The sequence below is a fragment of the Alosa alosa genome, chromosome 9 (assembly GCF_017589495.1).
Source record: "Alosa alosa isolate M-15738 ecotype Scorff River chromosome 9, AALO_Geno_1.1, whole genome shotgun sequence".
NCBI classification, from domain to species: domain Eukaryota; kingdom Metazoa; phylum Chordata; class Actinopteri; order Clupeiformes; family Clupeidae; genus Alosa; species Alosa alosa.
Window position 1 is genome coordinate 6,154,861 of NC_063197.1, and position 24,177 is coordinate 6,179,037.

Genomic DNA, 24,177 nt, shown 5'->3' on the forward strand with positions numbered 1-24,177 from the left:
ATGGCCAATATGCGTAACTCAGCTAGGCCTAATGTTAGTTTCCTCAGCCATGTCAGCTAGCCTCAGACTCATTATCTGCTATGGCTGCTAGTGCTAGTGCAGAGTAGCTTACAATTTTATCCCTTTTAATAAATTCACCCATTTTAATCATTGTACCAATGAGAAGAAATAAAATACATCTGTTATATCACCTTTACTTTAAATTCCAGTTCAGTTCATCTTTAAAGGCCAGTTATTGAATGGACTCAGGATACTATGCATCCTGATAAAGTTCCCTTGGCCTTTGTAATTAAAAGATAGATAGATAGCCCATCACATACCCTTCACCATACCTAGATATATCATGGTTTTATTTCAGTTAGGCTAATAGCTGGTTTGATTTGCATGCTACAGATTCTATTAATTGCAAAAGAAATGTTGACTGGCAAGTTATTCATGACTGCAGATGCTGACTTGCCTATTTCTCGATCGACCGAAAGCAACGCACTTCCTAGTTTACTTGGGTTACAAGAATGCCCTTCCACTCCTGTTACAATATGCTGTAATTTATAGCAGGTTAAACAAAAGTGAGAACATATTGTGGGGCAAAATATACTTACCATTTTGGTACATTGTTTGTTCAGCAATTTGATCTGATGGTCTAGCGTAGTCTTCCAATTTTTTAAGAAGCTGCCGGCCTCTTTTCAGTGGAATTGAGCTGGAACCAGTCTAAACCAGTGGCAATAAAGTTGACTGACTGACATCCCAAATACATTTTAAAATTCCGTGCATTTTGGCTACAGCATGGCTTAACACCATTCGAAACATACAGACTAAAGCTGTATAAGGCAAAGTAAGCGAGCACTAGCAACGTTAAATTGTCTAACGCTAGCTTTATATACAAAGCGCCACAGCCAGTGATGTAACTTACAAGTAGCTAACATTAACTAGCTATCATAGCTAACTTTATGTGCTGCTTCATCAGGTTGTTCAATGATATATTGAGTCTAAAAATATGCAAGAACGCTAGCAAATTACCAAAATGTTAATGTACCTTCTCTGAGTTTTCGTGGGTGGCAAGTTCTGCACAATCCTTCATACCCACACACCGCTTCACTTGGTTTCACTGGGCCAAATCTAGACTGCATTTTCTGGAGCCTTCCGCACGCGAGTTTATCTCGTCCGACCATCATAGACCTCTGGAGTCTAACTTGATTTCTCTAACTTGCTAACAAGTCGCAAGTTAGCTCTGGGGTAGCAAAAATCAAATTGTGCTGCCTTCACGTACCATTGATTATAATATCTACTCGAAGGTTGAAGACAAAAAGTGCGTTCAGGAAAACGCCTGCGTCTCCAATTTTGTCGCCTCCCGCGCCGAATTTAACAGGTGATCTCCTTACATGGGCATAGATGGTAGCTTTTTTGTAGGCGAACTTCAGAGGTCTGTCAGAGCATCGTCATGTGTGGTGGTCACATCACGGTAAGGCCTACTGTTTGCAAATGTGAACTGGAAAATATGTGCAATTAAAACAAATAAGCCAATGAAAATCATTTGAGAATTGTTGTAGTCTACAACAGCTAGAGCTCTTACAGATCAGACTAATTATGACCGCCGCGCAGCGAAGCGGCGGTCATATAGGTTTAGTCAGATTTTTTTTTTTTTTTTTTTTTTTTTTTTTTTTTTTTTTTTTTTTTTTTTCTTTTTCGCATGTCCAAATTTCCGTCAATGATTCCCGGGACACTGAAAGACCGGGGTAGACAAAACTTGGTGGGCATGTAACCCCATATGGATAGCATGGAACCATCGTTTTTCGTTTTGATCTGTAGCCCCCACGCTGGACTGCACCCCGAAAGGAGGGTAGGCAGACACAGTTTTCTGTGAATATCTCGAGAACCGTAAGGTTTAGGAGGACCACCTTTTTTGTATGTTGATCTCAAGGGGCCATGTCAACCCATTCCATAACCACTAATTTCATGTATAGCGCCACCTAGTTAAACACAAAAAAGTAAAAATGAGGTGTTGTAATTGTAGGTATCTGTGACCTAACATAGTCAAAACTGCACAAAATTGGAAGTGTAGGATCATTTTGACACCTTCTGAATGCACGCCAAGTTTCGTGGAATTTTGTTCATGGGGGGCCACACAATAAATTAATTTATATTACTATACACCAACTGGCCTGTAGGTGGCCGGAGACAGTTTTCTGTGAATATCTCGAGAACCGTAGGGCCTAGGGGTCCACCTTTTTGTATGTTGGTCTTAAGGGGCATGTCAACCCATCCCATTACCACTTATTTCATGTATAGCGCCACCTAGTTAAAAATTAAAAAGCAAAAAATTAAGTGTTTTCATCTCAATATCTCTGGCTGACAAGGTCAAAACTGCACGAAATTAAAAGTGTAGGATCATTATGACACCCTCTGAATACATGCCAAGTTTTGTGTACTTTCGTTCATGGGGGCCTTACAATAAAATAATTTATGTGTACATTTAGTGACGACACCAACAAGGATTCCCGGACACTGAAAGACCGGGTACACAAAACTTGGTGGGCATGTACCCCCACATGGATAGCATGGAACCGCCATTTTTCGTTTTCATCTGCAGCCCCCCATGGACTGGACCCCCTAAAGGAGGGTAGGGCAGAAACAGTTCTCTGTGAATCTTTTATGGTATGTTGGTCTCAAGGGCCCACATCAACCTGGCTCATAATCACTCATTTGTGATTTGCCCCCGGTAAAAAATGAAAATCAGTAGGATTAAAAGAAAGCCAAAATAAATATTCATCATCATCATCATGGCTGCATTTTCAGTATTGGTCGTTTATCGTTTGTCCACTAGATGGCGATCGTTGCAGTGAGACATAATTTTGTTGGAAGTTAAAAGTGGGTTGGAAAAAAAATGGACGCTTCATACAAGGACTGTAATTTACATCGCGAGAACATCTAATAAGGATAGGGCGATGTTCACATGAAGTGTAATTCCCATTTCTTCTTGAAGCGAAATAAATCTGAGGATGTTTATCGGACATGCTTGGTTTTTACTGCAGGTAATGCTAATCTTGTAATATCAATAAGGACCTAGGTAATGTTACCGTTAGCGTTGGTTGAGTGATGGAGGCATTTGATTTATTGCATTTGTAGAAAACTATAAATGCGGTTATACCAAGCAAATGTATAGCAGCACTGTTTGTATCTTTCGACTGTCATTTATTGCACGCTACAAAATCATTCTGTGCAATGGAAGATTTACCAACGTTACACGGGTCTGATACAGTTTTGCCTATACATCGCGTGAGACTGAGACGCCTGTTTATTTTGTTTTAAGTGCGTGCAGGGTGTGAGAGGGGAATCGATGTGCTTTGATTACAGCTTGGTAGTTGTAGTCTGTGAAATTAAAAGCACGTGTGTGAAAGTATCCAAACAATGACACCTTCATTTCATTATGGCTGCTTTAGCAAAACACCTTAAGCTACTGTGTAGTGGGTCCCATTTAGAAGTGGCTACTTCATTCGCGCTTTCCTTGACTCATGGAGCTGCGTGAATGTTATTACAACTTTTAAGCCACGATATGACAGTTTAAGTCCGCTTTGATACTGTAAGGCGAAGCCATTGGTTTCAAAGGAGATTTTATTTGTGTCGCCAGCATAGCCTATTGACAATTTATGTTGTCATTAGGCCTACCTTATAATCCTACCTGTAGCTTAGGGAAGCTAACAGCTTTCTATTAGGATCTAGTTTGTTAGTTACCGCTTTGTCATAACTCCCTGATGCATTTTGCATTTAGAATAGCCAGAGCGTGAAGGCTATATCTCAATCGGAAAATTAAACAATATCGGGTGCCTATGGACTAGGCTGGGTGAACCCAGCCTGATCTGCCCGCTATTTATTTTTGATTTCTTAAAAGATTGAGCTTGGTCTGATGAAAGCCAGACTAGCCATGGACCTCAGTTAAACAATGCAAGGGAACATGAATCAGCCTATTTTGCACTAACAATAACGGACAAAAGCTCTTCAACTTTGGCCCGCTAAAATGTGTATGAACAGTCTAGCGGCGATTTCATCAAGGCCCATTTGGACATGTCAGTTATTTGCACCACTGGTTAGATGTAAAACAGCATTTCGTTTCAGACTAGGCTACTGTTACTTAATTTGTGCATTAACAATAACGTTTCAGACTACTGTTACTTAATTTGTGCATTGACAATAAAGTATTACATGAACTAAAGATGACTAAAATCTTATGTAGAAGAAGAAACATTCACAAAAAATCCATCCATCCAAAATGACCTTTGTTTTTGATAGCTGTTGAAAAATGGCATGGAACTGACAGAGATGGTTTTGTTTATAAATACATAAAAATAAATAAATAAATAACATTATGCTGATACCTTTTGCTTTTCCCAAATACAATGTAGCCTACAGGTGTAAGTGACCTTTCATCAATCCAGTTGCAATGGATGAACTGTGATGAACTGCCCTACTTGTGATTGTTTAGAGATTTTAAAGGTTTTATAACAATTCTACATCTTCTTTGGCTATTCTACAATCTATTCACCTTTTCAGCACCAGTAGGGTACTTTCTGTGCAGCCGCACACACACACTCAGGCATGCCAAATAAGCATACACAAAAGTTTCAAGAGTGGGGGATGGAGTAAAATATGGAGACAAATTGAAGTGTGATTTATTTTCGCGGAACGGATGTACAGGACTGAGCGGCGGTCATATTTTGTACCGCTATGCGGTACATCTAGTTTATAAAACAAATAGGTCTGGATGAGCATTACATTAGTTCACTTAGAGAGCTCTCTGATGGATAAGCCTGAGTAAAATATGAGATATATAAATTGAGCAAGTCTGAGTATTGTATAAGCCTTTGCTGAGATCTCTTTTGTAAATCAAAAAAGGACTAAACTGAGATGACTAGAATGAGAACGGTTCAAGCTTGTGAAGAGATCTCTTTTACAGAACTGATGGAGCCTAATCTGAGATTTACCAAAAAGATCTGAAATGAGAATTGCATGAGTTTACAGAGAGAGTTCTCTGGTGGATCAGCCTGAGTAAAATATGAGATGTATAAATTAGACAACACTGAGCATTATTTAAAATATTGATGAGATCTCATTTGTATATTAAAGGGAGTCTACACTGAGATAACTTAACTCTTTTGCTCCAGAGACAAACCTGAGAAGCGGGAGACAAAAGCAATAATCTCATTTTTATATCACTGTGATCTCATTATTGTCTAGGAGAAACAATTGAGAAAGAGAGGAGCTCTCCTTTTAACATTTTCTTTCCTCTGGGCAGGCATTGAAACCCACACTGCAATGGGCAGGAGAAGTCTATGACGTGTCCATATTTTACACAAAATTTGCGCACAGGGAGAGTCAAAACTCTTAGTTATATAGGCTATTAACATTAATGTTGCTGACATGTAAACATGGGTTTAATGTTTTTTTGATACTTTATTTCCCAATTCTTAAGTTGGTGCTTCTCCTCTGGCGCAACAGGTTAATGCCTATACATTGCTTTTTCACGCAGTCGACATGGGTTCAATCCTCCCCATCACACTTTTTTTTTATTTATTATTTATTTATTTTTAGACCAGCAACGCTTCCTCAATTTAGGCTACAGATAGACTAGGTGGCCACAGAGAGCCTGACCAGCAGTCAGTGAAATGTTTGAAAACTTAACCGTGATACTTTGAAGACCTATACTGGCTTGGGCAACTGCTGTAGCAAGACAACACCATCAGCCGTGTTAACTTGCTACAATCATCAGCTGACTTCTTCTAATTATATAGACTAAGTCAAGTACATTTCTCTATGACTTATCAGCTGTTTTGTGGTGCAAGTACGTAGATGAATGGTTATCATGTAAGAGATTTAATTTAGGAAGCAGGTTCAATACCCACGTGGAGTTATTATTGGGTATTTATTTTTTTTGTGGCATATTCATGGTCCAGTGCATGTAGCGTAGGCCTACTACAGACAATTTTGACATTTAAATATGTCATGCATATTTGTATTTGTTCGTCTCCAGTTTTCAAAATGACAAATCTGCAAAGAAACGTCATCACTCGTGAAACGTCACCAACGCAGCCAGTTAACATGGGTGCCAGTTGCCATGTAACACCAGCACTTCTGATAGTCTTGCTGTTAAGATGTTAAAAATTAAGAATAGATTTTACATTGTAGTGCATAACCAATTGAGCCTAAATACCTCAAGGACAACCAAATCAATATCGAGACAAATCCCCTTGTCAGTGTATCAGTGAATGATATCTTGTCCTAAGCCAGACACTTGAGGGAAGGAACAAAATGCGTAGGCTAGTAATCCATTTGAACTTCAGCAGCGGTCACTCAGGGGGCAGGAAGACAGATTGGCAAAATGGAGGGATTTTGTGAGGCTTCACGTTTCAATATTGTAACCGCTATGTAACCCTGAACTGTTTAAGTTGTAGCCAAGCCTCTATTCATGTGTACAGCCTTTGCAACGTCAACCCAGATGTCACCTATGAACTGGATGCCCATGTAACTCTCCCAAGCTCTGCTATGGTGCTGTTAATAGATGAAGTGATTGAAAGAGTAGAGAACACGGAGACAAAGAGAGGAACATTTTTTTTTTCCTGAAATAATTTTCAAAAAGTTATGCTGTGTCAGATAGAATCCTTTAACAGCAGGCTTGCTGATGATGGTTGCCCAGCAAAATAGGCTGAATGCACTTTTAATCTATGATCAGCATGTTTCATCATCAGTATCACAAGCCATTCATGCAGGTCTACATTTTATGATTCATTTATTTGCTGACGTTCGTTGAAGTGTGTGTGTGTGTGTGTGTCTGTGTGTGTGTGTGTGTGTGTCTGTGTGTGTGTGTGTGTGTGTGTGTGTGTGTGTGTGTGTGTGTGTGTGTGTGTATGTGTGTGTGTGTATGTATCTGTGTGCAGGTGAAAGCTCTGGAGACAGCCCTGTCGTCCTGTCAGGAGGAGCTGACCAGATGCCTGCAGCAGATGGAAAAAGCCAAGAGCCACTTTGAGGAGCGTCTGGACGCCAAGAGCAGAGAGGTAGAGGGGGAGGCCTGGGAGGCAAACCGACGAGGCTTCACGGGGCAATTTTCCTTCATTTCCTGAGAGGACTCTGCCCTCAGAATGTCCCGGAAAAGAGCGGGCCAGGCAGCCAGCTCCTGGCAACCGAGGATGGATGTCTGGACCGGGGACAACCGTGACAGTAGTGATTTGCTTCCCAGTCGATAAGGATTTTTTCTGCATCTGTAGAAGCAGCGGTGGTTTAAGGAGCGGGATCCTGTCCAAGAACGACTGTGTTAAAGCTCACACTGAGATGCACATGTGGTCATGACCATTTCATTGTTTCTGTGAAGGGGTATCACTTTTGCACATATTTGCATGATAAAAACTATATTTATTTGCATACATTTGCAAATAAATATAGTTTTATGTCCTCAGGAGTCAAGAAATGCCTCTAAGATGATAGATGATGATTTGTTCATGTGAGCATGCATGTGTGTATGTATCATGTTGTTGCTTAAGAGTGAGTGAGTAGGTGTGTGTCTGTGTGTGTGTGTGTGTGTGTGTGCACGGGTAAGATGCCACCAATTACAACACAATGTCATTTCCAGGTGGAGTCTCTGCAGGCAGAGCTGGAGCGCAGCACCAGGGCCTTTGAGAGCTCCAGCCAGATGAGTCGGCAGCTGCAGCACACGGTCCAGCAGCTAGAAGCCAGGCTGAAGGACAGCTCCACACGCCTCACGCACATGGACGACAACCACGCGGCTCTCCACAGACAGGTGACACCTCAACACACTCACCTGGTATCAGGCAACAGGGATAGGTGGGCTCACTCGTATAGGTGACCCCCTAACTCACCCACCTGGTCCTCAGCAAAAGGCTAGATGTACTGTATTTAGATGACACCTTAACACACTCACCTGGCCTTTAACTGCTGACCAGAGGCCCTGGTCAAACAGGTGACGATTTAACACACACTTGATTTCCAACCACTGGCCTCCACCCAGCTCAGACTACTGTGATTCAACAGTTAGGCCAGCCATGGAAAAGAATCATATGTTTTAACTTAACAGAGCACAATGGCATCTATGTAAGGATCTTTATAAATGGCTCTTTCTGTGTTTATTTTTGTCACAAAGCTCAACACTGTAGTAAACCCTGGAAATAAGGCTTCACGTGCCAGTATAGGATCTGCTGGTGGGATGCAAGCTCTACCTTTTCTGGATAGATTTGTAGAGCAGGATGGATTGTTTTCTTATGAAATTATATTTGTTGATATTTCATAAAGGAAACTATATGTGTGTGTGCGTGTGTGCGTCTGCAGGTAGAGAAGCTGGAGCGTGAGCTGGAGAGGGTGAAAGTGTCGGCTGCTGAGGAGATGAGGAGGAGAGAGCAGGAGCTGCAGCAGGTCTGTGAGCAGGCAGAGAGATGGGGGAGAGAGGCCGCCCACCTCTCCACCTCTGTCACGTGAGTTAACCTTACAAACTCACGCTCCTCTGCACAGTACACACACATACACACACACACACACACACACACACAGATCATAAATGCAAAGTGTGCAATCAGTCTCTGATTAAATATCTATCCACCCACACCCAGGTAATAACTTATATTAGTGTTGACAGTCTGCTTCTTGAGCCGTCCCCTCTGAGATAAGGGAGTGGACACTGGGGGGTTGGTGGCATGTGGATTAGTAGCCCTGGGAAGTCCAGCCCACTGCACTTATTACATTTTTGCAATAGATCTCTGCTGTCATTGCCATATCTGTTTTTCAGCAGTAGATGCAAAAAGAGAGACAGGGATAGAGAGACAGAGAGAGAGAGACAGAGAGAGAGAGAAAAAGAGAGAGAGTAAGAAAGACAGACAGAAAGAGACAGACAGACAGAAGCTGGGTCTCCATCCAACATTTAAACTTGAATATTGACCATATGAATAGGAAATGGAGTGGACATATTGTAAATTAGCTTGAAGTCAAATAAGAAATCGATTCGAGGGAAGTGGATTAACTCTCAATTCACCTAGGGTGTAATGCATCTTTGATGGACATTTTGTTGTGCGGGGACACGTTTGTTTATTATTGTTTGAGAGAAAGACAGAGAGAGAGAGAGAGAGAGAGAGAGAGAGAGACAAACAGATGGAGAGAGACAGAGACAAGCTAGGTTTCCATCCATTGTTTTACTGTATTGTGAATGTTCACCATTGGAGTGGGAAATCCTGAATTTAAACAGTTCTTTAAGCTGAATGAGAAATCAATTAATTTGAGGGAAGTAGATTATCTTCTAGTTGGCAGAGGGTATAATGTGTACAAAGGTTGATGGTTCCTCCCATCAACAGTCACATCACAGAACAAACCCTCATTTCTTTGAGTGGAATCTTCCTAAATGCGCTCGAAATATGTGAAACAGTTTGGCTGGAGACCCAGCTAAAGATGAAAGAGAGTAAGAGAAAGAGAGAGAAAGAAAGAGAGGGAATGAGAGAGCAAGTGCTACGTGGCAGTACAGGCCCTACTGCCTGAGGGCAGAGCAGCATGTGGTGAGGAGGAAGAGTAGGAGGAGGAAGATGGGTCAGGATGGGTGTGGCCGAGCAGGCAGGTAACCATGGGTCACCAGGCGCTATTCAGCCGAGAGTGCATTCCTTTGTTGGAACAGAGGGCTTATTTACTGTGTGCCACTGCTGCTACACAGGCTGCCCTGCACGTCGCTGCTGAGAGAGCCTGGATATGGATGGAGAAGAGTCTCCCTCCCTCCCTCCCTCCCTCCTGCCTTCTTCTCTTTTTTCTTCTCCCTTACTGAGTTAATGTGATGGCCTCCGCCCTGGTCTTGTGATCGTGTCTCAGGCCTGCAGTGCTTTCTGTTGGAGGCTGCGGTGGCGTAGGGTGGGGTGGAACAGCCGCCTTAAGTGCTGTTTTGAAGCACACATGGAGAGGTTTTGCTTGTGACTGCTGGAATGGCTTATCTCACATCAGCGGCGTTTCTGTGATGTAGCCCAGGAGTTTTTTAAGCTTTGCCATCCAGTGTAGCGTATCCTTCATGTAAATTGTCCAAACATGTCTTAGCTAATTGTGTTTCATATTTATGACTAAGTGATCTGAATGGGCATTAAAGGCCCTCTGGCTCTGTGACAGTGAAGAGCTTTGTTGATGACTGCACTATTGAATGCTAGGCAGCCTCAGGCTTCTTGTGTATCAGATCCCATGACTAGCAACACTCTCTGCTCTTTGTTTGTTTGTTGTCAAAAAAACTCCCCTGCCCACGTCTAGACTATATAAGAACTTGGTATTCCTCTGCTAAACATATCTTATTAGCTTCGCCAGACTTATGGGGATAGTCTTTTTTTAAGGACTCGCCACCCCAAGGCCACCTTCTCAGTAGAATGCCACCTGGCTCCAAGTGGCAATTTGTTTAGCACAAGGTGTGTTTTGTGGTCTATGGAGAAATCCTGTTATTTTCTTTTGAGGCCAGGTGTTGAGTTGAAGGAGAGTTTTTGCTGGACGCAGGTGTTGAACGTCCGTGTATGCTGACCTGCTCCTGAAAGGGAGTAACGTTACGGCTGTCCAGAGGGATCCTGACACGGCTGTCCAGAGCAGCAGCAGCCACAGCACAGCACAGCTCTGAGCACTTTGCTGTCCGGCTGTGTGTGTGTGAGCATCTCTGCGTGCGTGTGTGTGTGTGTGTTGGTCGGTCCGTGTCTCAGGCAGCTGACGACGGACATGAGTAAGACGCGCGGCGAGCTGAGCGAGCGGGAGAAGGAGCTGCTGCTGATCCGGAGGGCCAGCGGCGCCCAGGCCTCCCAGCTGGCCCACATGGAGAAGATGCTCAACCAGACCAAAGGCATGCTGGACAAGAAGACCGAGATGGGTACGGAGGGCAAGGCTCGCGAGGGGGACACCATGGGTCTGTATCAGAGTCTTTTTGTGCATTACATCGCGCTGACAAGTAGTGGTTGCTTCAGGTCATCACAAATAACTTGCATGCTTTGCACCAAAATCTTTGTTGTTAACTATGAAAAAGACCACTACGTAACAAAAACACGGCTAACAAACTACCAGTTTGTCCTGAGAGGTTACTTACATAATCCATTTTTTTTATACCTGTGTCCTGTATACCTGCAAATTCTAGTTTACATCCTGAACACTCCTAATCACTGCTTTTCTGCATGTTTCTGTATGTAGTAAGTATACCAGTTAATTGGTTTCCCTGTGGCTCCCAGTATACTTAGCATGGTGGCACCTATATGAGTATTAATATTAAAATCCTTGGACAGTTGTTTGATTTGTATGTATATTTCTGAGATTGTAGTGCTTTGTGAAAGTACATTATGTACTGGAAGGTGCAGTGTAGATATGTGTCTCATATGGCTCTGTTGTTCCTGTACGTACATGTACAGTGCAAGATCTGGAGGAGAAGGTGCAGCGCAGCAAGCGTGACCGGCGCAACTCTCTGCACCGCACGCAGCTGCTGGAGACTCAGATGAAGACGGTCCGCGGCGAGCTGGTGGACACGCTGGATCACCTGCAGGAGCTGCGCAACGTGCTGCGCCGCTCACAGCAGCAGGCCGAGGAGCGCAAGGCCGCCATGGAGAAGCTGGCCACGGGGCTCAGGTGAGAGATCCACTGCCAACTCCGCAGAGCTCAGGTAGTACCACCTCCATCTCACTCCAACTCTCCTCCGCCATCCCGCTGCACCTGGCCTCAGCCTGGTCTCTCTCACTCACCTGCATACGCCCACGGCAGCCAAACAAACATGAGACAAACATCCGGGCCCTCTCGGGTCACTGCATGTCCATCATGCAAATCCTATTGCATCTTTTGGTGCTGGCGTGTGTCTACACACTCAGTACCTCCACTTACTCCTTCCACAACAAGATTTTTTTCTTCATCCACTTAGCATTACTCAGATGGACCTGGTCCTGCATATGTGTGTATAAGCGATGATATGTGAGAAGGCCCCAGACTGTGTGTGTGTGTGTGTGTGTGTGGGGGTGGGGTGGGGTGGGGGTGTTTTCTCTTTTGTGGCTGTGTCTCTACAAAGCTGACCCGAACTGACCTGCGGTGCTGCTGTGGGAAGACTGTAATCATATCAGCACTTAGGCCATTGAGAAATCAAACAGACTGAGTTGTTGTCACTGTTCTAGCCACATATACTATATGTCTCTAGGGGCACTACTGTTGACAAACAAGACTTTTCAACTTCAACATATTTTTTTTTTCAGTGTTCTGAATGATGGATATTGTTATTATTGTCACTGCATCTTTTGTCTTGTGTGTTTCATGCCAGTGGTATAAAAACTGTATTTGTAAAAATAAGGACCTTGGAAAAAGGACCTTGGAAAAGTGAAGAGTGTTAAGGAAAAATGGTTATTTTCTGTTTGTGAGCTTTTGTCATGTTTTGTCAGTCAGCATCACTTTGCTATCTTTGACGCCTCCCTTAGTAGGTGTCATAGCTGTTGATGTCTGTGTGGTAAACGTCGGACTGATTTATTCTCCTGCCAAAGTCTGTTTTTGCACAACAGCAAACAACAGCACAAAGGCACCAGCCACTGGTAAACAACAAACACATCCCTGGAGAACATGTCACATCAGACACAACCGTGGGTTACTGTTTTGTTTGCGGTGCAGCAACTTTGTCATCTTTGCATATTTTATCCCATATTGTGTCAGTGCACTTCCATTGTGATGGGTGGCAAAAGGGTTTAGTTATATTGTTATATAACAGCCCTATTACACTCCATTATCCATGAGATCATGCATGGGCACCCACTTCATTATATTTTGGGATAGCCCTCAAGTTGATATATTATGAAACAAAAACATGAGGGGCCCTCGCCCATTATATTGGTGGATTTCGTCAAGCAGATCCCCAAGATCCCATCTTTCATATTGTTTTTATGAAAGTGAGTTAACCTGAGGTCTCCACCTAATCCCTATAGCATTTTGGAGATCCCCCAATTTCTGTTCAATCCCCTCTCCCTGCAAAGGTCTGCCAACATATGACACTATCCATTATATCTGGCTGCAAGAAAAGAAACAAGCTTCTGTCTGCATAAGCACCCTATAGGCAAGTACTGAACTATTTTTGCGATGATCATGACCTTGTCACACAAAAGCAAACAGCCACTTTCTCTCTGTTGCCATGATTATTATAAACCTTGTATTGAAAACGCACATAACCCCGTGTCAGAGAAAGGGAAGACACAAGTAAAAGCCCAGTCTCTGTATGTAAACACAATCTAATTTTGAAGGTGTATGATTAAAAAAAAGGAACGTTGATAGATAGGTCTATGTGAGTGTGGTGTTTCGGGGCACACTGTGGAAGATAATGCTGTGGTGTGTTATCGCTGCTAGCATCCTTGGAGGGAAAGCTCGGGATGCTCTCCCCAGCACAGCGTAAACAGGCCTGTCAGGCCCGAGGGAACCAGAGGGAGACGGCAGGGTTCCACGTGTTCTCGACAGTCGGTTCCGTGTTCCCTCATGCCCCCATCTCCCCCATCTCTCTCACTCCCTGTGGTGAGTCTCTCGTCAGGCTAAATGAGAGGCTGTTTTGCTGGAGCTCCATCATCAGTGAGATCAGTGAGCCTCGGGCAGCCACCTGCTTCCCGACAGACGCACACATTCGCTGGGATCCTCACATAATCAGCTTCACTCAGAGCTGTTGGCTAAACACTCAGAAGGGTGTGAAATTACAGCAGGCTGATCTGAAAAGTTACATTTTTTCTCCCAAATCCTTATATATTGTTTATAGAGGCTCAGTGGCTAAATACTCCAGGAAAGCATCTCATTTATAAATGACCTTAATGTTTCATTTTCTGATATATATTTACTTTGGTGTGTGTAGAAGGGTGTAGCAGGGGAAGCCTTTGCTAGTCTTTGTGTACTGTGTATCTGGATGTGGGTGTGCATATGCCTTAAAGGGTGGGCGTGTATGTGTGCAACATATTTCCATCAATGTTTGGATCTGTAATTCTTCCCTGTGTTAAGATCCAAATAAAACCATTAAAATGTATGTGCACATGTGCCTCTGTGTATGTGTGTGTGTGTGTGTGTGTGTGTGTGTGTGTGTGTGTGTGTGTGTGTGTGTGTGTGTGTCTCCCTAAAGGGAAACACAACAGGAGTTGGAACAGAGAAATGAGGAGGTTAAGGACAAGGACACACTACTGAAAGACAAACAGCATGAGCTCCAGCAGAAAGCCTTGCAGGTCTCTACAGACCTACAGACACACACACTCACCCCATACAATGCTATATTATGTAACATAAGTGTCATATGCTGTAATTATGACATACATCCACCTGCACCTGTGCAGCTGAATAAACACAGATGCACAATGCAGGCACTTAACCGCTTTGAATTAATTTGAAGCTATAAGCTATTTCAGAAAAGGAATTACCTGTTATATCATGAAAATGAAAAAAAAAAACATGATGCTCTATATCATTTTACCATATAGCATAATATAAAATATTTTATAAAGAAATACAAATATAGCATAGTTAAGGTGACTTAAGAGATGTGGTTGTTACTACCAAGCAGAACAATTTTAGCAAACTTGACTTCATTTTCCCCTGTTGAAATGGGGAAGGGGAAAGAGAGTAGATCTGCCCTGCAAAGCCAAAGTGCAGTATCTGCGAAAATTCTGAGAACCTTACTGACACTGTGTTGCTTCCCCACCTTCAGCTGAGCCAGTTGGAGTCTGCCGTCCAGGAGCACCGCGCTGACATGGAGCAGAAGCTCCTCTGCCTGCAGGAGGCCACGGAGAGGTCCGAGAGAGAGCTCAGCGAACGCAACAAGCAGGTCTGCCCCCTTCCTGCTTCCCATCCTACCTGTCGCCACTCCACCTGACAGGTCCTGCCAACCACACGCAGAGTTGGCGGAGCTGTGTGTTAAGAGAGCCCTGGAGGGGTGGTGGTGTCATGGTGCTGTCTGTTCACTAGGTGGCGTTCCTGAGCGAGCGGTTGGAGCTGGTCAAGGCCCAGCTGCAGGGGAAGGAGACTCTGGAGGAGGTAATGTTAATGTTATTGCCCTTCTCACTACCACCAACCACACAGTGTAGTGGTGGAAGAGCAAGGCCCACAGACATCAATCTAGCTCTGTCACAACAATACCCCTACACCACAGAGCATGCCTCGCAACAGGAAATAATCTCTGTCCATCCACCAAATGGAGACGTGTGGATGATCTCCATTCCCCCTAGACTGTTTCCCGTAGTTTCATCAGATTGTCCCACACATTATCCCCACCCCACCATCCCCAGAAGTATGGCCCAGTGGGAGAGCACAGTAAACACATTTGGCTGTGGGAAGGCTCTGGCACGCTGCTCCCAGTGTGGCTTAGAGAGAGGGAGAGAACGGGAGACGAGAGAGCAGGTCCCTCAGCTTCCTCTGTTCCTCTGACCACTGGCCCAAACAACACAGCGGTTGCGGACACCGCTTTCCTAACAATGAATGTCCAGTTTTGTGTGTGTGTGTGTGTGTGAGAAGCAATGAGTGTGTGTATGTGTATGTGGCATTGAAATGCTTTTTTGTGGCATACTGTACAAAAGCTGTTTCAAAAAACATTTGAGACCACACTTCTGATTGAAAAACTAAAAGCCATCAGCTCAGAATTGGCTGAAACCAGTCTAATTTAGGATTGTTTAAAGAGACAGAGAGAATCAAAACAGTCCAAATCCACCAACGAACTCTTTCAAGTTTTCAGAAATCCCTAGAACAACCTACCAGCCAAGTACCTTAAAAATGCCAAGTGTAGGAAAAGGGCTTCTGTTTTGAAGAAGCGCTGAATAGTGATTTTTTTTTCTTTGTTTGTTTACTGCACATTGCATGTTTTCATTTGATATGTAAAATTAAGCATCATTATTTTTGAAAGCATTCTCATATAACAGCATTTTGTTTTTTTCACAAGTGCCTAACATTTTTGTACTGTACTGAATACATTTTTTGTTTGGTTTTTGGCTGGTCTTGGGAGGAAGGAGGAGGCAATGGGAGGAATCGACACATTTTCAAAACTCATTACTGTCAGTAGCATGTTGTTGTGAAACGGTTCATCACTCAAAACAAGCACAGAGAACACAAGACCAACAACACTTAGGTCATTTTTCTGTTTTTATACAGTTGTTTGTGGAAAACAATGGGGCAGCATCATAAATATGGTTTCTGCCACAGTGTGTGTGGACAGTAATTGTTTGACATACGAGGTGCTAAGTGCTAAGTGTTGGAGATATCATGCAGTTCTCTGGTTAGCAGTATCTTTGCTTTGACCTTGAGTCTGGGATGAGGGGATTGTGTAATGTGCTTAGATTATGCCCCCTATGCTGTTTTTCACTAGACAAGAATGACCAGCTTTGATGTTGAGACCCCTCATAAACTTTTCATGGTGGTGTGATGTTACGTAGCCCTCTATAACATTCCATCACCATGGTCTCCCACAAAACCCTTGGCCAGTTTGAGTAAACCTGCCACAAACATTTCACTCCTATATGCAACGTGGGATTTGCCTGTGAACATTACAGTGTAGCAGTAATGTAACACTGAGTTGACTGCAGAAATGCATAATAAGCATTCATAATGTCGTTTGGTGTCAGCTTTGCGTTTGCTCCACCAGCCAGAACATTAACCAGCTGCTTGCTGCTGTGAGCTTTTGTGGTAGCTTCTCTCCCTTTGCCATGTGCTTGTGACACACCATCATGTGTGTGTGTGTATGTGTGTGTGTGTGTATGTATGTTTCTGAGCTTTTGTGGTAGCTCCTCTCCCTTTGCCATGTGCTTGTGACACACCCACCATCATGTGTGTGTGTGTGTGTGTGTGTGTGTGTGTATGTATGTTTCTGTGAGCTTTTGTGAGCTTTTGTGGTAGCTCCTCTCCCTTTGCCATGTGCTTGTGACACACCCACCATCATGTGTGTGTGTGTGTGTCTCTGGAGGCCATGCAGCTTGTGTTATTCTCCTCCTTTCACATGTTGTGTTTGTGACACGTTGGCGTGCACATGTGTGCGTATAAAGACATGTGTGTGTATGTGTGTGTATATGTGTGTATGTTTCTGTGTGTATAAATGTGTGTGTGTGTATAAATATGTGTGTGTGTGTGTGTCAGGAGGCCCTACTTCAGGCCCAGCAGCTGCGTGAGTGCAGGGAGCAGCTCCAGCGGGCAGCACAGGGTCTGCAGGACATGCGCAGCCGCTGTGAAAGCCTCTCCATGCAGCTAGAGGAGCGCCGCATCCAGGAGGAGAAGGTCCGACTCCACTCCCTTAACACCAGCCCACACTTACACACGGTCAACAACACAGTCCTGCACAGCTCCTCTAGTCTGCAGGAGTTAGTTGTGGATTGTTCTCACGTGGATTGAGTTGTCACTTTGTATTCATCTCTGAGTACAGGAGCAAAATGAAGTCTGCTGATAGTGGTGATCTGTGTACTTATAAAAATGTTTGAGAGCATGTAGTGGATCGTGAATATCTGTGAAGCATTTGTATTATCTGATGAAGTATGTGAGGCATTATCTTTCCCCCAACACACACACACACTCACACACACCCCCCCTTGGCCTGTGTCAGGAGAGCCAGGTGTGGCTGCTGGAGGAGGAGCTGGACAGGGCTGCGGAGCAGGCGGTCCAGACCGAGGGGAGGCTGCAGGAGGCCGTGGCCACGCTCACCCAGGAGCTGGAGGCAGTCAGGAGGCAGCACCAGGCAGAGGTGCGGTCTAAACACCACCCACACAGCCACCCAGCTCAGAGATGAGCACCAGGCAATGCCCAGACAATGCCAAGTCTTTGTAGTTGTAGTCTTTGACTGATGTTGTGTACGTCTTCAAGTATTTACCTGACACCTCTGCTGGATTGACTGAGTGACATCACGTCACAAACGTTGTAGAATTCAAAATAACTTTGTGAATCTTTGGTGTGAACTGGCCTAAAAGTAAATACCGGCAGTAAAAAGTAAAGCCGGCATTTGCCTAGGCCGTGTGCAAGCACCTCCACAGGTTACTGCAAGCTGTTGGGTCTACTGCTGCCATAGGACTTGGTTGCATCTCTACAGCTTAGTAGTACTAGGCATACAGTTTCAATACAGGCATATCATGTAGAATATTTACATCAGCCATAGAACCTTCAGCCTCCAGTCAGATAGGCTATCCAAACGTTTTGTTCTGGGACCAACTCAGTATTTCTTCACAAATGTAAGGATGCAGTTGCTATGTAAGTGAATAAAATGTAATTGAATTTATGCAAGAGAAATGCAGTTCAGTCACAAAACAGTCCTACTCTGTGGAGAGGAAGATGTAGACATTTTTATGGCCTCTAAGTGAGAGGAAGGGGCCATATCCAGGCCGTAATGGCCTCTCCCCATTTTCCACTCTCTCTTCCAAAGATGCACACTCACAAACTCATTTTCACATCAAGTCGCTTAACCGTCATGTTAACCGAGTTTGCTTTGCAGTGGCCCATATCTCAGGAGATTAAGGAACGTAATTTGCGTTGTAAAAGTAGCTGCAATTGTCCGATCAGTTTCCTCACAATTTGATTTCTGCGCCGCCTTAGAGTAAAACAAATGATGTGACATCAGTCAGACATCCGAGGTTTGTGCAGTAATGGAGAAACTCTTAAGCGGTCCTGTGAAGGACTCCGGTCTGCTGCAGCAGTCACCCTGGCTCCAAGTGCATTTTGGATGACTGTAATGCGTAGCCCCATTCTCAGAGTACGCTTCAAAAACAAGACAACGGTCTGCGTGTTGTTATGTCCGTGTGCGCTGAAGAAACAGTTCTTACAGTAATTGCAGCATATTTGAGAGTAAAACTTTCAGACACAGCAACTAATTTGGGCAAGTTTCATTTTTCATGGCCCCTTTAAAAATGAGAATCTTGATTGCATGAAAATGTAACCTAGATGTTATGTTTCAGTGTTTTACACTGAGAGACAACTGCTGATCTGTGGTTTTGTGTTTTTCCTCCCTTTTTAATACTATTCTGGATGTGTGTGTGTATGTTTGTGTGTGTGTGTGTGTGTGTGTGTGTGCACATATGTGTGAGTGAGTGTGTGAGAGTGTATTTTCATGTATATATGAAGACTTTGGTTCCAAAACGCTATATCTCCGTTTTTAAAAACAAACAAAAAAAAGTCATGCTATTTAATTGTGTATTTCAGGTAATATCAATCAAGTTGTGTTGTTTTAAATGAGTAAAGATAAATGCAGTTCTACTGGAATGACTGAAAACAAAATGTAAAAAAAAATATTTATGAAAATTCATTAAAATGGTTATAGCATTTTGGAACCAAAATATATATATATGTGTGTGTGTGTGTGTGTGTGTGCATTTGGCCTGTGTGCTGGCCTCTAGCTGACAGCGCTGCAGGAGAGCCAGGCGGAGATGATGAAGGCTTCGGAGTGTGTGTCCAGCACGCTGCGCCACTCCCAGGAGCTCCTGAGCCAGGAGCTGCAGCAAACACGGGCCCAACTAGACGAGGCCCAGCACAACGCCGCCGCCCTGCTGGCCGAGCTGGGTACCCGCGAGCACCTCCTGCACAGCACCAGCGAGGCTCTGCTCCTCAAGGTGGGAGTCCGGCAGCAGCAGGAGCTGTCACATGAAATATCACTGATTCCAGGTCGTTCTGGGTCTCTAGCACATTTAACCATCAAACTATGATGATAATAGAAGTGTTGACCATTTCCGAGCAAACTTTCCCATTAAATATTCCAATGGCCCACAGAAATGTCTGGAGTCAGCCCAGTTCAGTTGAAAAATATGCTCTATTGAGAGGTTGCTATAGCTACTCGCCTATTTCCTGATTTATGGCAATAAACACTCCAGTAAAACCACAACCATTGAGGATTCCTGACTGACCTGCGCTGAGGATATCTTCCCTCTCATTCCTTTTAAAGCTCTTGTTTATACTGTATATTTTCCCTTCACTGTTTCATTGATGGACAGTTACAAGGATACAAGGATACAAGGAAGTTTATTGTCACATGCATATAGTTACTGGAAGTAAGAAATGCAGTGAAATTATGTCTGGTGTCAGCCTATTTGTGCATTAATGGGGGGGGTGGAAGAGGGGGGGTAAAGAGTGCAGTAGAAGAGGGGTTTAGTAGATTAAGTGGCAAGGGCTGCATAAAAAAAGGTGGGGGAGGATTGGGATTGGGTGGGGGGCACCAACAAGGAGCACCCAAGAGCAACAGGGGCAAGGAAAAACTCCCTTACCAAGGAAAAAACCTTGGGCAGATCCACGGCTCAGTTCAGGGCCCAACTAGTATAGTTGAATGATTCCATGTTGTCACGTGCAAGTCCATGTTGTAAGCAACATATTGTATAGCTGCTGGAGGCAATGTGTACTGCTTTTCTAACCTTTACCATAACGGCTGCACGCTAACAACACAGTTGTCAGACAGGGAAGCCAGTTTCTCTAAAAGTTTCTTGGATTGATTGGCATAACTTTAATGGCAGAAATCAAAATGTCAAAACATGTCTAGCTCATGGGCGGATTATGAACTTTCGGGCCCCTGGGCCCAGATGTATTAAGGGCCCCCCGCTTATTGTCTTATATGTGGGAGGGGGGGTTTGGGGATCCTCCCCCAGAAATGTTTTAATTTGTTTGATGTGATTTCCTGTATTCTGGTGCATTTTGGGGATGGCCAATACTAAATGCAATCAGATTCATAGTCTACATCCTGATTTGTTGATATTGAGGCAATGATTCCATGCAAAGGCTTGGGCTTCAGGGCCCCCTGACCCCTTGGGCCCCTGGGCCTGGGCCCGGTAGGCCCGTGCAGTAATCCATCCCTGGTCTAGCTAACAGTATGCCCTGGCCTGGTCACTGTGAGTGTTCCTCCTGCAATGGCAGGGACTCCTAGTACAGCCACTGCAGGAAAGGACTGGGACTAAAAAAAGGCCCTGGACTTTCTTCCAAATAGGCCCACTACTATCAGCACGCACACACACATTAGCTGTCTATCATGTTACAGTCTCACAACTATGCCAGTGAAAGTATCACATTCAAAACAGTAATTTTACAAAAAGGATCATTATTGATTAATGATTATTCTTTTGACTCGTGCCTTCATTCATATAAGTAGCCTAATAATATAGATCTTTTTAAGACTAGTAGACTAACAGCCCTGGGCAGCTTTGTGCACATCACATCCAGATGTGCATGGCCCTAGGGTCAGAGCTAGTCCTCGCAAATACGTGGTAGTTGTAGTAGCAAACGTCTAGACAAGTAGACTATGCGGCTTATTCTTCGTCATTCAATAATGAGGCAACAACCTGTCTGTTTTGCGCAAGGACAAAAAAACGGCATAGTCATAGGCTACTGATAGACATAACTGAAGCATATTTATTTGGAGAGCTAGACACTGTCTAGGCTACTTGGCTGATGAAGCATATTGAGCAAGGCCGACAGCCGTTTGGATGGACGGCTGCTCTGGACTTCTCCAGAATGTCCTGATTGCCAGTGCGCCCCTTGCCACCGTCATGTTGCCATTGCTTGTTGGGTGGACCATCAACTTGTTCAGAGTTTCAGTGTGTGAAATATTTATCACATTTTATTGAATGTACCAGATACAACAAATTGGATTTTCAGACGTTGGTTAACTTACTCTACAGACTGGAGGTTTTGAAGTTCTTGGCTTTATAAGATTTGAAGTGAATAGCCTGTTTAAGTCTGTCCCAATGTTAATTCAGAAAGCATGGGCTCTCTAATTTAGGGCCACTAAGAAACAGAGCCTCTATTACTGGGCTCTTCCCTGAGGAATGGAGAGACTTCTGTTTTTCCAGAAAACTCTGGAATGTGTGCATAAAAAGGGAACGTTTGTAGATGGTTCCATTATGCCCTAATCAGTGGCGCAAACAGTGGGTATGCGCTATATGCGGCGCAACACCATGGGGGCTCCAAAGCGATGGTAAAAAAAAATATATATATATATATATATATATATATATATATATATATATATTTTCTATTTTCTATATGTAGCTACTGTTGTGCGTTTCTAAACCATTTCAACATTTTGTCAATGTTATATAACATTTTAGAGGACTAACAGGCTACAGTAGGCGCCCTATCTCATAAGATTCCATAATAGAATTTTTACATATAAGAGGGAGTGGGCATTGAGCGAGCGGGTAGGCCTACGAGTAGTGAGTTGCTTTCTATGGAAAAAAGATGGTTACAGCAAAAAAGCTGTCGGTGGCTAAAAATAGAAAAAGACAGAGGGAAAAGGAGATGGCATGTCAAGGGATGCGACATCAGTTAAATAAGTGGATGGTGAAAGGCAACAGGTAGGATTTAAAGTGTGACGTCTGTGCTTGGAGGCTTGCAAATATTCATGTTAAGAGACTAGCGTTTGTTAAGCATATGCCGATTGAAACATAGCTTATTCCATTCAGATAGCTAGGTGGCTACCATGCTAGTACTGCACTTTTAATGGCAAACAAAAATGTCACGCTAGCAATAACTCATTACATGTTTCCATATCCCAACTATGAAGGCTCCTTGTAATAACTTACTATTGTGTTTTCAATGTGGCGCAAACAAACAAGGCTAGAGTTGGATCAGCCTTATCCTTTGTAACAGCCGGCAACAGGACGTTATGAGAACCGTTTAGACTCTCTTAAAGTGACAATGCACCATTTATTAATACTTCCTCAAGTTAAACATCAAATTGGCAGCATTTCTTTAACAAAAAATATATTTAATAAACACTAATAGTGTAAATTATTGGCATTTTGTTTACTTGTTGCCTAGTTGTTTGTGTTCTTTTTTTTTTTTTTTGGGCAAGGGGGCGCCAATATTGTTGTTGCATACCCCCAGGTAGCTGCGCCCCTGGCCCTAATGCTGAGTGAGCTCATCTTGCTTTATGCTTCTCCCACTGCAGTCTAAAACTCTTACACAAATGCTTGTTTGCTTCGATCAAGATGTATTAGTTAGCCATAAATGACCAACAGTATTGTCCAGTTTTTATCAAGAATGTGTGCTTGCTCTCTTGGCATTCATCCTCCAGGTAGTAATTTGTCAGTGTTGTGTGTCAGTGAGCTAACTTGTCTCAATTGCATTGTATTTGGGCAACACGGTAACATGGCGTGTTTCATCAAGTTTTGATGTCACACCGATCAGATTAATTAGAGTTGTTGACACTTTGCTCTACCAGTCGAGTTACAGGAACCCATGCTTGTATTAGAGTTACAGGAACCCATGCTAGTATTAGAGCATATACATGAACACTTCATAACTGCAAATACTTAAATGCATACATACCATGAATCATCAATGCACTTAAATAGCACTAGCATAAGCATCTGTCTATAAGCATAAACATACATCAGATCTATATGCTCTTATGACTCTTTTCCTGTTACTGCCACAGGAGTCAGAGGTCACCCGGCTGAAGACTAAGATCTCCAGCATGGAGCGCGGGGCCGAGCTTAGGAGTCTCTCACAGAGCGTGGGGCTCCCCCTTCCAGAGAGAGGGGCCCACACCCCAGCCCCCAGGCCCTGGGCAACGGACAGGGACGACAGCACCGGGGGTCTGCCCTTCAGCACACGGGCCGGTGAGCAGACCCATCTGAGCCCCAGACGACTGACCGAAAACAAAGCAGACAAGGCACAAGGCAGCCCCCGGGATGGCTTGCTCAGGATGAGCCTGTTCACTGGACACGGGACACCTTAAAGTATCCACGTGAGTGGAAAACACACGGCTCTCCTGCTCTACATTTTAGGTCTGAACTGCACCCAAATTTTCTGTTTTTTTTCTGTCGTATTTCCTGAGAAATTGTAGTGGAAGAGCCTCAAATTGCTTTAGAGGTGGTGCTTCAGAGCGTATCTATCAACTATTCAGGCCTTGAATGAAAAGGATTTGGATCATTGCCAGATCTCCATAGTAACTTTTGTAAGCATTGAAAAAACAGATAATTTACAATAAATAACTGAAAAAAATTAACAAGAACCTCAAAGAACTGAGTTGTTTTATTGATTGCCCTTTGTTTCCTGAGTCCAGAATGTGGTCCACCTACAGTTATGCAATGCAGTGCATTGGGGCCTTGACAAAAGAACTTGTAGTGACATTCCTTCCTCTAATTAGACATCTAATGCATGGAAATCAGGCTGCTGGCACAAGGCCCTGAGAACAAATCTGCAGCCCTCCAGTACATCCAGTATCATGGCTGCTCTTTCTTCTCCTCTGTGGCGCACAGA

The 24,177-nt window shown here is 43.7% G+C and overlaps 1 protein-coding gene across 1 annotated transcript in view; it reads left to right on the top strand.

Moving 5' to 3' along the window:
• Positions 1-23,914, top strand: part of LOC125300216 (coiled-coil domain-containing protein 18-like) — a 50,055-nt gene extending 26,141 nt beyond the window's left edge. The window contains exons 15-26 of the mRNA XM_048251940.1: positions 6,927-7,043; positions 7,616-7,783; positions 8,329-8,471; positions 10,701-10,864; positions 11,394-11,607; positions 14,102-14,201; positions 14,681-14,797; positions 14,938-15,006; positions 17,092-17,334; positions 17,552-17,689; positions 19,329-19,541; positions 23,351-23,914. Of these exons, the coding sequence (XP_048107897.1) occupies positions 6,927-7,043; positions 7,616-7,783; positions 8,329-8,471; positions 10,701-10,864; positions 11,394-11,607; positions 14,102-14,201; positions 14,681-14,797; positions 14,938-15,006; positions 17,092-17,334; positions 17,552-17,689; positions 19,329-19,541; positions 23,351-23,653 (1,989 nt within the window). The 3' untranslated portion in view covers positions 23,654-23,914. The remainder of the gene's footprint in view (positions 1-6,926; positions 7,044-7,615; positions 7,784-8,328; positions 8,472-10,700; positions 10,865-11,393; positions 11,608-14,101; positions 14,202-14,680; positions 14,798-14,937; positions 15,007-17,091; positions 17,335-17,551; positions 17,690-19,328; positions 19,542-23,350) is intronic.
• The last annotated feature ends 263 nt before the right edge of the window (positions 23,915-24,177 follow it).